Here is a 17,500-nt window from a genome sequence, read left to right on the forward strand (position 1 = left end):
TCAGTCCCAGCGTTTCTTCTCAGGATGATGATGATGCAACAGCAGCTCACGCTCTGCTGTTTAACCTTTAACAAGCTGCAGCCGGACGCTCATTACAGACTCACACACACACACACACACACACACACACATGCTGAACACAACGTGGTCTTACTAGAGCCGCGTTACAATAATCTAATAATGTGACATCAGCAATTTTGTCAGCAGTTTGTTCGTCTGAAAGATTTAGTTACTTTGCGTAGGAAACTTACAATGAAGTTTATAAGTAGCATAGTGTGTGTGTGTGAGTCTCTGTCTGTGTGTGTGTGTGTGTGTGTGTGTGTGTGTGTGTCTGTGTCTGTCTGTGTGCGTGTGTGTGTGTTTCTGTGTGCGTGTGTGTGTGTCTGTCTGTGTTTCTGTGTGTGTGTGTGTGTGTCTGTCTGTGTGTGTGAGTCTCTGTGTGTGTGTGTGTATGTGTGTGTGTGTGTGTGTGTGTGAGTCTGTGTGTGTGTGTGTGTGTGTGTGTGTGTGTGAGCCTGTGTGTGAGTCTGTGTGTGTGTGTGTGTGTGTGTGTGTGTGTGTGTGTGAGAGAGAGAGAGTCTGTGAGTGTGTGTGTGTCTGAAAGTTTACTTTAGAAAACACACAATCAACAAGTATATAAAAGTAGCATACGTGTCCCAGGGATTATTGAGCGCTCCATATGTAACCTGCCATGTTGTGTTTGTGTCCCAGGGATTATTGAGCATGCCGGGGGCTCGATGGAGGAGGAGATGGGGCGACTGCGTTCTGGCTCGCTGGCGGAAGGCAAATTTTGTCTGAGCGATGTCTTCTACTTCTACAAGAAAGGTGTGGAGAGCATCGTGGACGATCAGGTGACGCAGCGCTTCTCGTCTGAGGAGCTGAACTCCTGGAACCTGCTGACCAGAACCAACCAGAACTTCCGCTACATCAGCCTCCGCCTCACCGTGATCTGGGGGCTCGGCGTCTTCGTACGCTACAGCGTGCTCTTCCCCCTCAGGTCGGTCAGAGAGTAGCCAGTCCTTCCAGAAAAAGTTTCTTTGTGATTGTTGCGGGCAAAAATCCTTGATTATGCGGCACATTTTCTTAAAAAATGATGCGATGGAATATGCGGGATATTTATGCAATTTTATGCGATGAAATTGTGGGAACTTGCAAAAATTGCGGGAACTTGCAAAAATTGCAGGAACTTGCAAAAATTGCAACAACTTGCAAAAATTGAAGGAACTTGCAACAATTGCGACAACTTGCAAAAATTGAAGGAACTTGCAACAATTGCGAGAACTTGCAAAAATTGCGAGAACTTGCAAAAATTGCGGGAACTTGCAAAAACTGCGTAAACTTGCAGAAATTGCGAGATTTTGCAAAAATTGCGGGAACTTGCAAAAATTGCAAGAACTTGCAAAAATTGCGAAAACTTTCAAACTTGCAAGATTTTGCAAAAATTGTGGGAACTTGCAAAAATTGTGGGAACTTGCAAAAATTGCGAAAAATTGAGAGATTTTGCAAAAATTGCGGGAACTTGCAAAAATTGCGAAAACTTGCAAACTTGCAAGATTTTGCAAAAATTGTGGGAACTTGCAAAAATTGTGAAAACTTGCAAAAATTGCGAAAACTTGCAAACTTGCGAGATTTTGCAAAAATTGCAAGAACTTGCAAACATTGCGGGAACTTGCAAAAACTGCGTAAACTTGCAGAAATTGCGAGATTTTGCAAAAATTGCGGGAACTTTCAAAAATTGCAAGAACTTGCAAAAATTGCGAAAACTTGCAAAAATTGCGAAAACTTGCAAACTTGCGAGATTTTGCAAAAATTGTGGGAACTTGCAAAAATTGTGGGAACTTGCAAAAATTGCGAAAAATTGAGAGATTTGGCAAAAATTGCGGGAACTTGCAAAAATTGCGAGAACTTGCAAAAATTGCGAGAACTTGCAAACATTGCGGGAACTTGCAAAAACTGCGTAAACTTGCAGAAATTGCGAGATTTTGCAAAAACTGCGGGAACTTGCAAAAATTGCAAGAACTTGCAAAAATTGCGAAAACTTGCAAAAATTGCGAAAACTTGCAAACTTGCGAGATTTTGCAAAAATTGCAAGAACTTGCAAACATTGCGGGAACTTGCAAAAACTGCGTAAACTTGCAGAAATTGCGAGATTTTGCAAAAATTGCGGGAACTTTCAAAAATTGCAAGAACTTGCAAAAATTGCGAAAACTTGCAAAAATTGCGAAAACTTGCAAACTTGCGAGATTTTGCAAAAATTGCAAGAACTTGCAAAAATTGCGAAAACTTGCAAAAATTGCGAAAACTTGCAAACTTGCGAGATTTTGCAAAAATTGCAAGAACTTGCAAACATTGCGGGAACTTGCAAAAACTGCGTAAACTTGCAGAAATTGCGAGATTTTGCAAAAATTGCGGGAATTTGCAAAAATTGCGAGAATTTGCAAAAATTGCGAGATTTTGCAAAAATTGCGGGAACTTGCAAAAATTGCAAGAACTTGCAAAAATTGCAAGAACTTGCAAAAATTGCAAAAACTTGCAAAAATTGCGAAAACTTGCAAACTTGCGAGATTTTGCAAAAATTGCAAGAACTTGCAAACATTGCGGGAACTTGCAAAAACTGCGTAAACTTGCAGAAATTGCGAAAACTTGCAAACTTGCGAGATTTTGCAAAAATTGCAAGAACTTGCAAAAATTGCGAAAACTTGCAAAAATTGCGAAAAATTGCGAAAACTTGCAGAAATGCATTTTCTTAAAAAATGATGCGATGGAATATGCGGGATATTTATGCAATTTTATGCGATGAAATTGTGGGAACTTGCAAAAATTGCGGGAACTTGCAAAAATTGCAAGAACTTGCAAAAATTGCAAAAACTTTCAAACTTGGGAGATTTTGCAAAAATTGCAGGAACTTGCAAAAATTGCGAGATTTTGCAAAAATTGCGGGAACTTGCAAAAATTGCAAGAACTTGCAAAAATTGCAAAAACTTGCAAAAATTGCGAAAACTTGCAAACTTGCGAGATTTTGCAAAACTTGCAAGAACTTGCAAACATTGTGGGAACTTGCAAAAACTGCGTAAACTTGCAGAAATTGCGAGATTTTGCAAAAATTGCGGGAACTTTCAAAAATGCAAGAACTTGCAAAAATTGCGAAAACTTGCAAAAATTGCGAAAACTTGCAAAAATTGCGAAAACTTGCAAACTTGCGAGATTTTGCAAAACTTGCAAGAACTTGCAAACATTGCGGGAACTTGCAAAAACTGCGTAAACTTGCAGAAATTGCGAGATTTTGCAAAAATTGCGGGAACTTTCAAAAATGCAAGAACTTGCAAAAATTGCGAAAACTTGCAAAAATTGTGAAAACTTGCGAGATTTTGCAAAAATTGCAAGAACTTGCAAAAATTGCGAAAACTTGCAAAAATTGCGAAAACTTGCAAACTTGCGAGATTTTGCAAAAATTGCAAGAACTTGCAAAAATTGCGAAAAATTGCGAGATTTTGCAAAAATTGCGGGAACTTGCAAAAATTGCAAGAACTTGCAAAAATTGCGAAAACTTGCAAACTTGCGAGATTTTGCAAAAATTGCAAGAACTTGCAAAAATTGCGAAAAATTGCGAGATTTTGCAAAAATTGCGGGAACTTGCAAAAATTGCAAGAACTTGCAAAAATTGCAAAAACTTTCAAACTTGCGAGATTTTGCAAAAATTGTGGGAACTTGCAAAAATTGCGAGATTTTGCAAAAATTGCGGGAACTTGCAAAAATTGCGAGAACTTGCAAAAATTGCGGGAACTTGCAAAAATTGCGAGAACTTGCAAACATTGCGGGAACTTGCAAAAATTGCAAGAACTTGCAAAAATTGCAAGAACTTGCAAAAATTGCGAAAACTTGCAAACTTGCGAGATTTTGCAAAAATTGCAAGAACTTGTAAAAATTGCAAGAACTTGCAAAAATTGCAAGAACTTGCAAAAATTGCGAAAAATTGCGGGAACTTGCAAAAATTGCGGGAACTTCCAAAAATTGCGGGAACTTGCAAAAACACGTTTCATCATGGCTTCATCGCGGGGTTTGCAGCTTTTCGATGATGTTCACGTCGCGTAATTATGTAACTTCATAACGTTCCCATGGCAACAGGGGAAATGGCTGCTCTTGTGTGAAGTAAACGCAACATTTTTCAACTTTCTACTGAGATATATGGGACTTTTTTGCAACGAAAATGCGGGGATTATGACATCATGCAAGCCCTGCATATTTAGCGCGGAAATCGGCAATTTATGCGGCGAAAGTGCGGCATATTTGAATAAATATGCAGACTTTGGCTGATTATGCATTGAATTATGCGATCGCATAATCGCGTTTTTCTGGAGGGACTGAGTAATACACTACCGGTCAAAAGTTTGGGGTCACATAGACGTTTCCATTCCACTCCATTACAGACAGAATACCAGCTGAGATCAGTTGCATTGTTCTTTTAACCAGGGCAGCAGTTTTCAGATTACATTATGTGATTACATAATTGCAAAAGGGTTTAATGCAATATCTACATTGCCTATTATCAGCAACCATTCATCCAATGTTGCAAAGGCTCATTCTGTTAACTAATCTGATATCATTTTAAAGTGCCCATATTATGAAAAAATCTCTTTTTCTGGGATTTGGGAAGTTATTTTGTGTCTCTGGTGCTTCATACAAACTTTGAAACACCCATCCATGGTGTTTAGAGTGAGATATGGTTTCTGAATGTGTCCTGCCTTCAGTCTCTGGGTGAGCTGGTCAACATCTGCACGGCTTTCTACGTCACTAGCCGAGACGAGGGGGCTAGGATGCTAACCGTTAGCATGCTAGCTCATTCTCAATGGCAAAACACTGCTACAACACACACTAGTTCACCCTAATCTACAAAAGAACTACTTCCATGTCCCTGTTCTGCAGGTATTCCACGCAAAGTTGGAAGTGTGCCCTCATTTAGAAGAAGTCTCCCGGCTAATCCTGCCTTGTACTACTGAAGTTGGAGAAACAGCTAGCTAGCTCATGTAGTCCTTACCTAGCTACTGATCATGTGATCTTACCTAGCTACTGATCATGTGATCTTACCTAGCTACTGATCATGTGATCTTACCTAGCTACTGATCATGTGATCTTACCTAGCTACTGAGCATGTGCGACTGCCAACAAAGATGTTACAGCAGTGAGAGGTCTCACTCTGTAGCTAAAACAGAGACCTGAACACAGGGTGAAAAGAGGAGCTACAGCAATGGGCAGTACAACAAAAATATGGTGTTTTCTGAAAATTAAACCATGTAAACCTATTCTGGTACAATCTTAAATTACAATTATGAACCTGAAAATGAGCAGAATATGGGCGCTTTAAATCGCTAACTGAGAAAACATTGGAGAACCCTTTTGCAATTATGTAAGCTCATAATGTAATCTGAAAACTGCTGCCCTGGTTAAAAGAACAATGCAACTGATCTCAGCTGGTATTCTGTCTGGAATGGAGTGGAATGGAAATGTCTAAGTGACCCCAAACTTTTGACCGGTAGTGTATATATATATATATATAATAACTTTATTCAGAGAAAAGACTCAACATGTCAACATGTCCTGTGCTGTTTCTGCAGGATTACTCTGGCTACCATCGGCCTCTCGTGGCTCGTTATCGGAACCATTCTGGTCGGATTTCTACCTGAGAGCAGGTACAACAACACAACAACACAGCAACACAACAACACAACAACACAACAAGACAGAACACAGAATACAGCAACACAACAACCAACCCGTTCTCTCTTCGAACGAACGTTTGGACAGTGGCTGTCAGCACCGAAATAAGCGTTTTTCAGCATGTTTGTAGAACGTACCGGGGAGAGCAGCAGCTACACGGGGTTTAGAGAGGAAGATGTAAGGAGGAAATTCTGCGTAGGGAGGTTGGTTGGGGGGGGTGGATGATGGGTCAAACACAGGACTTTCACCCAGGAGACCGGGGTGATCGTGTCCCTTGTGTGTCTTTAACCGTCCCGTTATTCCCGCGTGTCACGGAAACGTAAGCCCACCCACGACCTTTCCCTGAACCCAACTGCGTCAAAAGGGACGCTAATAGTCCCCGACCAAGCGCGTTTAGATAAAGCGCGTTATATAGGGTGACCGGATGAGAATGGGTAAAATTCGGGACGGACGAGACGGGGGACGGGGGACGGGGACGGGGGTAACATGAATTTCAAAACTCCGCACCAAAATGATTTATTATTTTTATTCAGGAATTCAACTGTCTGTCATGTAAACCTGAAAATACAAATAAAAAATCAGCTCAGCAGCAGCTATTTTATTATACATGGAGTCATCCTCCCGCTTAAAGAAGGATGAGACCAAAGTGTAGGTCTGTACAGTTGTGCTGTTAGTTATATGTAGTTTGCTGCTAGCATGCAGCCTGACGTCTGACCCCCCCCCCTGTGTGAAATACCAAACTCCTTCCTACATACATTGCAAAACGCTTTCATTGCATCACGTAAAACTGCAGTAATCCAGAGAGTATTTCCCTACCCAGTCCTCCCGGTACCTGAAGAGAAGTATTTTAGCTGCGTGTCATCAGACACCAGCCTGAGCCTCCATTTCAACATGAATGAATGAATGAAAAATAGCAATGCGTGTTATGGAAATTTGCGCCTAGCCGCCTACGTACTGTTGCAGCCAATGAGCAGCAACAGTTTTTAATGTTCTATCAGACTATAGCTACTGGAGAGTCAGCTCTTGAGACTTTGCTCTAATTTTCGGGACAATTAGGGCAGGATTCGGGATTCGGGACAACTGCTTGGATTTCGGGACTGTCCCGAATTTTTCCGGACGTCTGGTCACCCTAGCGTTATATGACGCTAAAGGAGACTTTTAGCGTCAATAACAACGGCAAAGGCACCTGACCAAGCGTCCGTATTTTACGAGATGGGAGCGAGAATGTGTTGCAACAACTCAGCAACTCAGCAATTCAGCAACTCAGCAACTCAGCAACTCAGCGCTCTAAAGACAGTTCAGTTGTTTTCAAGTTTTTTTAGCTCCAGTTTTCAGCGGAGATCCAGAATGAAAATCTGCTGAATTTAGACTGTTTTTCAGCTAGGGGTGGAAACATTTCAACATGATTTACGGAATATTCTGCATCCGCAGATTCCGTGCAGCCCTCGTAATAATGTTTACAAGTGTATATGTATATATGTACTTCCTGTGTGTGTTTCAGTGTGAAGAACTGGCTGAGCGAGCTGGTCCATCTGACCTGCTACAGGATCTGTGCCAGAGGACTTTCAGCCACCATCGTTTACCACAACAGGTCAGTCACATTATCAGGTGGCAATACCAAGCGGCAGTCTCTGGGTCTGAAAAGTGAAACCAATGTTGACGGGCCTTAAACCTGTATTGTATCTAATTTCGTGAGCTGGTAACTTAAGGGAAAGTGCAGATTTTCTGTTCTGCAGTCTCTAAATTCACTTTTTTATCTCTGTTTTTCAATCACATTTCATATTTAGGAGATACAGAGGTGATATGATTCAGGTGTATAAGCTTGTAGAGGGAATATAGAGGGTTTTCACCGACGTCACGTTCTGGGCGGTAACCTGGATGTGCGGCCATGTTGGAGGCACTCGGTGTAAACAACTGAATGGAGTAATGGAGTATTGTCCACTTTGGATACTTTAATACTTTATGTCTAAACAACAGAAAAGCTCATCAAAACGCATCCAAGATGCAAAGGCATGGAAGGACTTGGACCACAAAAAAGGCGCAATATTTTGAGAAATTACAGTTTACTGGCGGTGCAGATCCCTACAAGTTGGCTCCCTCTTGGACCCATGGCGACCCGGTGATTCTTCCTTCAGTTGCATATCCCGATATAGTCAACTGGTTTTCTCACCGAGCCCATACACACCGGAAGACCTTAAATCCTACAAAAGTTTGGAGGCTTATAACCAGATGGTGTGTGGATGGGTGAGGGAGACGCCGTACCAAGTCATTAACGACCAATGTGTTGTGAAGGTCAAAGTAAGTAATGCAGTAACGTTATAATGGCTAACCCTAAAACTTAACGCCACTGAGGGGCTGCTGTGCGGACCTAAAACAAACAAACAATCTATGGCTAGTAAACTAGCTGACGCGCTCTCTTCTAACTTAAGCTGCTCCGTAGCCTACTGTGGAAATCACTGACTCCAACAGTCATCGTTGTGTTTTGATTAAAAAAAAAATAACGCGTTAAAAAAAAATAACGCAGATTAATCCATTCCAGCCGTTCTAGCCACCATTGGACTGTAAAATGAAGGAGGGAGACGAGAATGTGCTGCCTGGATCATTAACTGGAACATTTACTTGTAAAAATCTTCTTCCTGCCAACCCTGGCTACCGAAATCTGGAGCCACTGATATGTCTGCTCTTCTCTCTGGTGCTCTGAAGACGATACAGGAAACACAAACACCGCTGCACGGGACGCTAGTTAACACTATACTCAACAGCAGCTAACGTTAGCCTACCGCTAGCTAGTTACACTATACTCAACAGCAGCTAACGTTAGCCTACCGCTAGCTAGTTACACTATACTCAACAGCAGCTAACGTTAGCCTACCGCTAGCTAGTTAACACTATACTCAACAGCAGCTAACGTTAGCCTACCGCTAGCTAGTTAACACTATACTCAACAGCAGCTAACGTTAGCCTACCGCTAGCTAGTTAACACTATACTCAACAGCAGCTAACGTTAGCCTACCGCTAGCTAGTTACACTATACTCAACAGCAGCTAACGTTAGCCTACCGCTAGCTAGTTACACTATACTCAACAGCAGCTAACGTTAGCCTACCGCTAGCTAGTTAACACTATACTCAACAGCAGCTAACGTTAGCCTACCGCTAGCTAGTTAACACTATACTCAACAGCAGCTAACGTTAGCCTACCGCTAGCTAGTTAACACTATACTCAACAGCAGCTAACGTTAGCCTACCGCTAGCTAGTTACACTATACTCAACAGCAGCTAACGTTAGCCTACCGCTAGCTAGTTACACTATACTCAACAGCAGCTAACGTTAGCCTACCGCTAGCTAGTTAACACTATACTCAACAGCAGCTAACGTTAGCCTACCGCTAGCTAGTAGCTGGATTAAAAACGGTTAAAATGCTGACAGCTAACGCTAAATGGTGTAAAGTTTGACTGTGTTTTAGCCGTCGGAAAAACAACACAGACGGTGCGTTCAATGAAACTGGTAAACTACAGCCTCGTGGTGCATTTGAAGTTATTGTAAATGTCCTTGGTGGTTGTTTTTGTCGTTCAACAGCAATTTACTAGTGAAATAAGTTATTGTTATTGTTATACATTATTATTAAATCATTTAATTTTGACCATATGGCCTTAGCAATAAACAAGCCGTTCTTTAATGTCACCAACTGTTGTTTAGTACCCTTTTTTTTTTCTTTTCTTTTTTTACTTTCTTAAAAAGTATCGGTTCAGGCACCGTTAATTATGTATGCGATTAATTTCGATTAATTAATTACAGAGTCTGTAATTAATTAGATTAATTTTTTTAATCGATTGACAGCCCTAGTTTTGATGGTCTATTATTGATCACAAAGTTCTTCATATCAACGTGCAAGAAACCTTGTGTCCATCAAGCTCCATCAACAAACATTTCATCATCCACATGAGCGTTGTGCACTGTAGCGATTTAATGCGGTCAAAAACTTTGTGCTCCTTCACTTAACAGCACCCCTAGTTACCTGTTGAAAGGTTCCTACCTATGTAGACTTCACTCATATGCCTACCAGTGCCACCAGTGGACAATTTGTGTCCTACACCCAAACCAATGAAAATGGCTCTTACAAACGTCTTTAATCAACCTAACCTTAACCGTACGCATCATTGCGATACTCAAGGTGTAGCCAAGTGACTCTCAATCGTTTATTTTTTCATTTCAAAGACCGAACAAGACAGATTTTTCCCTCGTAGATCCTGGTTGAGCTTTGCCAACCATAAGCGCCTCCTTTCCTCTGATAACTTCTGGCATCCCTCTCCGTGGCTTTTAATAACTTTTGGAAGTCGATAATATTCCAAATGTTTTTCTCGATCTGACCTATTGGTACAACCTAAAACACGGCAATAATTAACCATTTCCGTGCTTTGTTGTGATGCGGAGTACCTCCAACATGGCGACTTCTGGTCTGATGACGCGTCGTGAAAACCCTCTATATGATGTAACAGTTGAGCCTATCTTTTAAGGGAAAAAATCAATACAGCATAGTATCGCAGTATTTCCCATGACAATATTGTATCGATACACAGACGCCAAGTATCGATCTTTTATTATATATGTGTTGGTCAGTTTGTCTGCTTGACAATCCCATTTTGCAGCGATACAATTAAAGTGAGATGAACAAACAGAGAAATATATATTTTTAGGTAAAACAGATGTTGACAAAGTTTCCTTTTGGGGACATCATTTGAAATTGGGAAAAATTTGAAGTTGGGAAAAAGGTAATGAACTGCAATATATCGCAGATTATTGCAATATGAAATGAATTAATTAAAATCGCAATAATATCGTATCGTGACATAAGTACCGTGATGATATCGTATCGTGATGATATCGTATCGTGATGATATCGTATCGTGACATAAGTACCGTGACGATATCGTATCATGACAAAAGTACCGTGATGATATCGTATCGTGACATAAGTACCGTGACGATATTGTATCGTGACATAAGTATTGTGATGATATCGTATCGTAAGCCCTCTGGTGATTCCCACCCCTACTATCTTTCAGTTTTGGAGCAACAGGTATGCATACCTGCAAACTAGTCGCTTTTCGGCGAAAATCGCCGTTTTGAATGGGAAAATGTCATCCACGTGAATCGTGTAGGTCCGAGACCCGGTGCTAATACGGCACCGGTGCCTTAACGACCGTTATTTATCGGACTGAATAGCAACGTGGATTTCGGTGCCTTATTTAGGTGCCACTTAAATGCCTGCTCTTCTCTCTGATGCTCCGCAAACGGACGTTAGAGGGAACTGAAACATCGCCACACGGGACGCTGGTCAACACTACACTTAGCAGTAGGTAACGTTAACCTACCGTTAGCTAGTCAACACTACACTTAGCAGCAGGTAACATTAACCTACCGTTAGCTAGTCAACACTACACTTAGCAGCAGGTAACATTAGCCTACCGCTAGCTAGTCAACACTACACTTAGCAGCAGGTAACGTTAGCCTACCGCTAGCTAGTCAACACTACACTTAGCAGCAGGTAATGTTAGCCTAATGCTAGCTAGTCAACACTACACTTAGCAGCAGGTAACTTTAGCCTAACGCTAGCTAGTCAACACTACACTTAGCAGCAGGTAACGTTAACCTACCGCTAGCTAGTTAACACTACACTTAGCAGCAGGTAACGTTAACCTACCGCTAGCTAGTCAACACTACACTTAGCAGCAGGTAACGTTAACCTACCGTTAGCTAGCAGGTAACGTTAGCCTACCGTTAGCTAGTCAACACTACACTTAGCAGCAGGTAACGTTAGCCTACCGCTAGCTAGTCAACACTACACTTAGCAGCAGGTAACGTTAGCCTAACGCTAGCTAGTCAACACTACACTTAGCAGCAGGTAACGTTAGCCTAATGCTAGCTAGTCAACACTACACTTAGCAGCAGGTAACGTTAGCCTAACGCTAGCTAGTCAACACTACACTTAGCAGCAGGTAACGTTAGCCTAACGCTAGCTAGTCAACACTACACTTAGCAGCAGGTAACGTTAACCTACCGCTAGCTAGTCAACACTACACTTAGCAGCAGGTAACGTTAACCTACCGCTAGCTAGTCAACACTACACTTAGCAGCAGGTAACGTTAGCCTACCATTAGCTAGCAGCTGGAGTAAACACGGTTAAAATGCTGACAGCTAAACGGTGTAAAGTGTGTCTGTATTTCACTGGAGAGGATTGTAACACCAGACTGTAAATGCCGCTGTCTGTAAAACACAGACTCAGCCTCGCCTCGCCAGCCTCGTGGTGCATTCAAAGTTATTGTAAAATACCCTTTTCCCATCCAGTGTTTTTTTTTTGTAGTTAACAGGAATTTACTGGTGAAATAAGTTATTGTTATAAGTTATTATTAAATTTTTAATAAATCATTTAATTATAAATATATATATATATATATAATTCTTTCAGTTCAGGCCCCGTTTTAAATGTATCTTTTTAGCACTGGGAAATAGTTGTTTTTTCCCTTTATTTCTTTCTTGGGGGGGGTAGAGATGTGTCACCTTTTTCAGCCCTTCTGAGTTTGCAGGTATGGGTATGAGACACGAGGGAATTCTTTAAAACTTTACCCTGGAACACGTGTCAAACTCAAGGCCCCCGGGCCGAACCCGGCCCTTGGCAGGTTTTGATCTGGCCCGCATATCAATTTAGGGCGTTTTCACACCTGTAGTTGGTTTGCTTTGGTCCGAATCAGTTGGTGAGTTAGTAAACTTGGAGCGATTTGCCCTTTTCACACCTGGAAAAATTGTAGCGTACCAAAATGCACCATTACAAATCAGGCAAGAACGTCCAGCCCTCTTATTGGTTGGATATGTCTGGGTTCAAGAAAGTAAATACAGGAAGAAGGTCCTGTGTTCTGGTCTAGTGGTCAAACCAGCTCATTTCATTAAAATGATCAGACGTTGTTTGGCGAGAGACGTTACTACGTCTGCTCTGGTCACCGAGACTTCGCTCTGCTCTGACGGCGTCTGTCTCCAACTTTAGCGACATTCTCTTTATGGTATTCTCTCCCTCTACTTTGTGGAATATGCAGCTCATTAACTGCATATGGACCAAAAAAAAACTAAAAACTGATAGACTGTAGGGGTCAGAGGTGCAACTGATGGTTTCTAGTGGGGGGGACGACGTAGCTAGACGGAACGAGGGACAGAATACCATTACAGTATTGAATAATTGGAGCTCAGACACAATTTTGTAATTTTCTAAATTTCTTTAAAACAGTTTAAAGATCCAATTTTTTAATTTGCCAAGGCGGAAAAAAATGAAAAATTGGATATTGGAACCCATTTTTCTGTTTTTCCAAATGTCTGTTTGTGCTTAGAAAATTGAACTGATCAGCGTTACTCTGACCCCTGCTGTACAGCGTGTTGTGATGTTTTGAAAGGTGATATATAAATAAAGCTGGATTGAATGATTGTCAGCGTGCTCGCCATGCTCAGGTGTCTGACTGTGCGTCTTGTCTCTCTGCAGAGAAAACAAACCTCAGAAAGGAGGGATATGCGTGGCCAATCACACCACTCCCATCGACGTGGTCATTCTGTCCAACGACGGCTGCTACGCCATGGTGAGTGTCGCGGCCGCCCCTTCTCTAACTGTCCGTCCACACCGCCGCCGACTTGATCTTCTAAAGATACAGGAAGTCATTCATTTTCAATGGAAGCTGCTTCTCTCAGCTGCGAGGAGCGGAAAATCTGTCGGCGTCACGTTTTGGGCGTTTTGAGCGACCAGAGCATCAATCAGAAAGTTGAAAGTAGGTCAACTTTATGGTAATGAGCTATGACGCGGTTCAGCGGCAACCAATCAGAATATAGACGTCCTTCACGCTGGCTGATTCCAGAGAAACATACGATGTAAACTTTGGTTCCTACCAAAACATTAGTTCAGAGAAAAAGGAGGAGAAGCTCATCATGGCCGTTGCTGGGTTCCCTATCATTTATGATATTTGCGTATAGGGACCAGTTAACGTTACCTGCCGGTCACATGGTCTCTAAACAGTCCGCTCACGGTGAAGTCCTGCACGGATCAACAGCTGGCGGCTGCTCGCTCTGCCTGCACGCTGCTGCGGTTCAGCGGCTAACGAGCGAGCTAACTGCTAACAGACACCGCTGCGACCAACAACCAATACACATTCTGTCATTATATATGTCATTTATAAAAGGTTTCTAGTGTCAGTGTATTGGCCGTGCAGTGGCTGCTTGATCTTTTTCCATGATGAACATAGAATGCTGCTACGTCAGATAGAGCCCTGCAAGCCCGTCGGGGCCTGACAGGCTAAGCCCATTCGGGCCGGGCTCGGGCCGTTTTTTTTTTTTTTTTTTACAGATCGGGCTCAGGTCGGACTCGGGCTTATTTTAGCTTCTCTCCTCATTGTGCCCATAATATACGTGCAGCAGAGCACACGTCACAAAGTGTGTATGAAATATTGTTATATTAATTATATTATAAATATTATACATCGCCTAAGAAAGTAACATGCAACACGCATACACTCACGTGCGTTAAACAGGTGACACTGACAGTTGATCAGGCCTATAATAAAAGTTTACCTCTTAGTAGCGTGTGACGTGCGTGTGTTTGCGTGTGTAGCAGAGACAGCGCGCGTCAGAGAGAGAGAGCGCATCAAAGAGCGCACACGTCAGTGAGAGCTTAAAAGTGATTGATGTTGGTCTCGGGTCGGGTCGGATTCGGGTTGAAAAAATTGCAGGCGTTGTCCGTCTGGGGCCGGGTTAGGGCTGGAGTTTTTGGCCCGTGCAGGGCTCTAACGTCAGAGCGGCCAAAGCCTCAAACAGCTTCCCCGGACTTTCTGACCAGCGTCCTTGACCGGGCGGCCAGAGCTTCTTTGCAGCTCAAGTCGGCGACGGTGTGGACGTACATTTAGTCAGCTGTTCTGCAGTAATCGTGGTGATGTCACGGCAGTGTGCTTACCTGTCCGCAGGTGGGTCAGATCCACGGAGGCCTGATGGGCGTCCTGCAGCGCTCCATGGTGCGGGCCTGTCCTCACGTCTGGTTCGAGAGGTCAGAGATGAAAGACCGCCACGCTGTGGCCAGCAGGTGAGACCCACAGCAGGAAGCGCCATCTTTTAGTTGTAACCCTGCAGGACAAATGTTCAGTTAGTACAGACACAGAGACACACACACACACACACACACACACACACACACACACACACACACACAGACACACACACACACACACACACAGACACGCATACACACACACACACACACATGCAGACACACACGCACACACACACACACACACATGCATACACACACACACACACACACACACACACACACACACACATGCAGACGCACACACACACACACACACACACACACACACATGCATACACACACACACACACACACACACACATGCAGACACACACACACACACATGCATAGACACACACACGGACACACACACGCGCACACACAGACACACACACACACACGCACATGGACACAGACACACACACACACACACACACACACACACACACACACAGACACAAGCAGACACACGCACACACAGAGACACACAGACAAGCACACACACACACACACACACATGCAGACACACACACACATGCATAGACACACACACGGACACAGACACGCGCACACACAGACACACACGCACATGGACACAGACACACACGCACACACAGAGACACACAGACACGCACACACACACACACACACACACACACACACACACACGGACACACGTGTTAATGTCCGTCCACTAAAAGTTCTGTTTTTGCCGCTGACAGATTATTATTATTATTATTATTGTTAAGTGTCTGACAACATTATGGGATGGATCCCTACAGAGATAGAGCTTTTAGTTAAAGAGTAAGATCCTTTTAGTTTAACATGAAACAGCCCCGAAATCACCATCACCAAACCCACCAGACTCCATGTAAATAATCAGTACTTTTAGCGTGTATAGAGCCAGCATATTTCCACCAGACTCCATGTAAATAATCAGTACTTTTAGCGTGTATAGAGCCAGCATATTTCCACATGTAAATGGGTGAATTAAGGGTTTATTTCAACCAAACCAGAGTGGTGATTGTTGGAACAGTGGAAAGATGAACCAAGACGGCTTATGGTTGTTTTATTTAGTTTCTGTCCACTTTGAATGAAGTGTGTTTTACGATGATAAAAGTACTGATTATTTACATGGAGTCTGGTGTAGTTTAGCGATGGTGATTTCTGGGCTGTTACATGTTAATCTAAAAAGATCTTACTCTTTAACAGACTCTTTAGGGTCCAGGTTGAAACCTATCAAAGTGATTCTCTAAAGGTCTTCATACATCAATGCATGAAAACATTAAGTGAATGTGAAAGTACAAATGAACGCAAACGAGGCAGAAATTTCAGCGGAGGATCCAGAAACAAACTGCAGACAAGTGAAAGTGAAAGAAGCCGTTCGGTATACTGCATATAAGTGATGAAGATCAGTGAAGTTCTCGTGTCTCTCTTCTGTCTGCAGGCTGAGAGCGCACGTCGCAGCCAAGACCAAACTTCCCATCCTGATATTTCCTGAAGGTCAGAGTCTCTATATGTATGTATGTATATATATATATATATATATATATATACTTAGCATAGAAGGTGAAGCACTGCTACTTCTGCTACTTGGGCGGAGTGATATGTTTGCACCTGAGAAGCCCTGAGCAGAGAGTAGAAATGCTTCGCTTGTTTATATACTGTCTATGCGCTTTTCTGAGAATATAGTTCCCAGTATGTATACGTTAGAAGATGGCTGTGTGTCATGTGACCTTGTTATTAGTACACGCTGTGACTATACAAATCACAACATGTAAATAGGAACATGTTGGCGTTATTTTGTCACTTATTGGGAGCAGTAGGCTAGATGGAGCCGGTTACCTCCAGGATCTGTGCTAAGCTAGGCTAGATGGAGCCGGTTACCTTCAGGATCTGTGCTAAACTAGGCTAGATGGAGCCGGTTACCACCAGGATCTGTGCTAAGCTAGGCTAGATGGAGCCGGTTACCTGCAGGATCTGTGCTAAGCTAGGCTAGATGGAGCCGGTTACCTGCAGGATCTGTGCTAAACTAGGCTAGATGGAGCCGGTTACCTGCAGGATCTGTGCTAAGCTAGGCTAGCGGTGGGGGCGTCAGACAGAGTTAGGACACGCACGGAGATGAGAAGGGTATGTCTGGACTTATCTAACTCTGGGGGATACGGGGAATAAGACAAAGTCCCAATAAGTCGGCGTGTTCCTTTAAGTTTGGTTGGTGCAACCGACGTGAAATCAACTCTGAAGACTTTTTTCAAGTTTTTTTTTCGGGGGGAAAAAAATTCAATGTTTTTGTTGCTTTTTTAAAAATCCATGCAGACATGTCCCGGGCCCTTCAACCCCGAGATGATGATGAGGATGATGAAGATTTGGTGGTTTTATGGTTTCATAACTTCTGTCTGTGTTTTAGGAACCTGCGTCAACAACACGTCAGTCATGATGTTCAAGAAGGGAAGCTTTGAGATCGGAGGGACCATTTACCCCGTCACCATCAAGGTAAATACGTCTAGAGAAGCAGACTGAGATGTCTGTTGTCCTCAGGGTCTAATTTAACCCATTTTCCAAAAGTTTCTATATCAGAAATTTGGGTTTTATTTACAAAAGTGACAAAAAGCTTATAAAATGTCGAAAAAGACGACCAAAAACTTTTTCTTCAAATTTTGAAGCCAACACA

General features: G+C 42.7%; 1 protein-coding gene across 1 annotated transcript in view; it reads left to right on the top strand.

Annotated features, from left to right (window-relative positions):
* Positions 1–17,500, top strand: part of gpat3 (glycerol-3-phosphate acyltransferase 3) — a 31,037-nt gene that overhangs the window by 6,634 nt on the left and 6,903 nt on the right. Inside the window, exons 4-10 of the mRNA XM_031287971.2 lie at positions 712–997; positions 5,613–5,687; positions 7,217–7,306; positions 13,243–13,336; positions 14,708–14,823; positions 16,277–16,332; positions 17,237–17,322. Of these exons, the coding sequence (XP_031143831.1) occupies positions 712–997; positions 5,613–5,687; positions 7,217–7,306; positions 13,243–13,336; positions 14,708–14,823; positions 16,277–16,332; positions 17,237–17,322 (803 nt within the window). The remainder of the gene's footprint in view (positions 1–711; positions 998–5,612; positions 5,688–7,216; positions 7,307–13,242; positions 13,337–14,707; positions 14,824–16,276; positions 16,333–17,236; positions 17,323–17,500) is intronic.

Source organism: Sander lucioperca, chromosome 14 (genome assembly GCF_008315115.2).
Source record: "Sander lucioperca isolate FBNREF2018 chromosome 14, SLUC_FBN_1.2, whole genome shotgun sequence".
Classification (NCBI taxonomy): Eukaryota; Metazoa; Chordata; class Actinopteri; order Perciformes; family Percidae; genus Sander; species Sander lucioperca.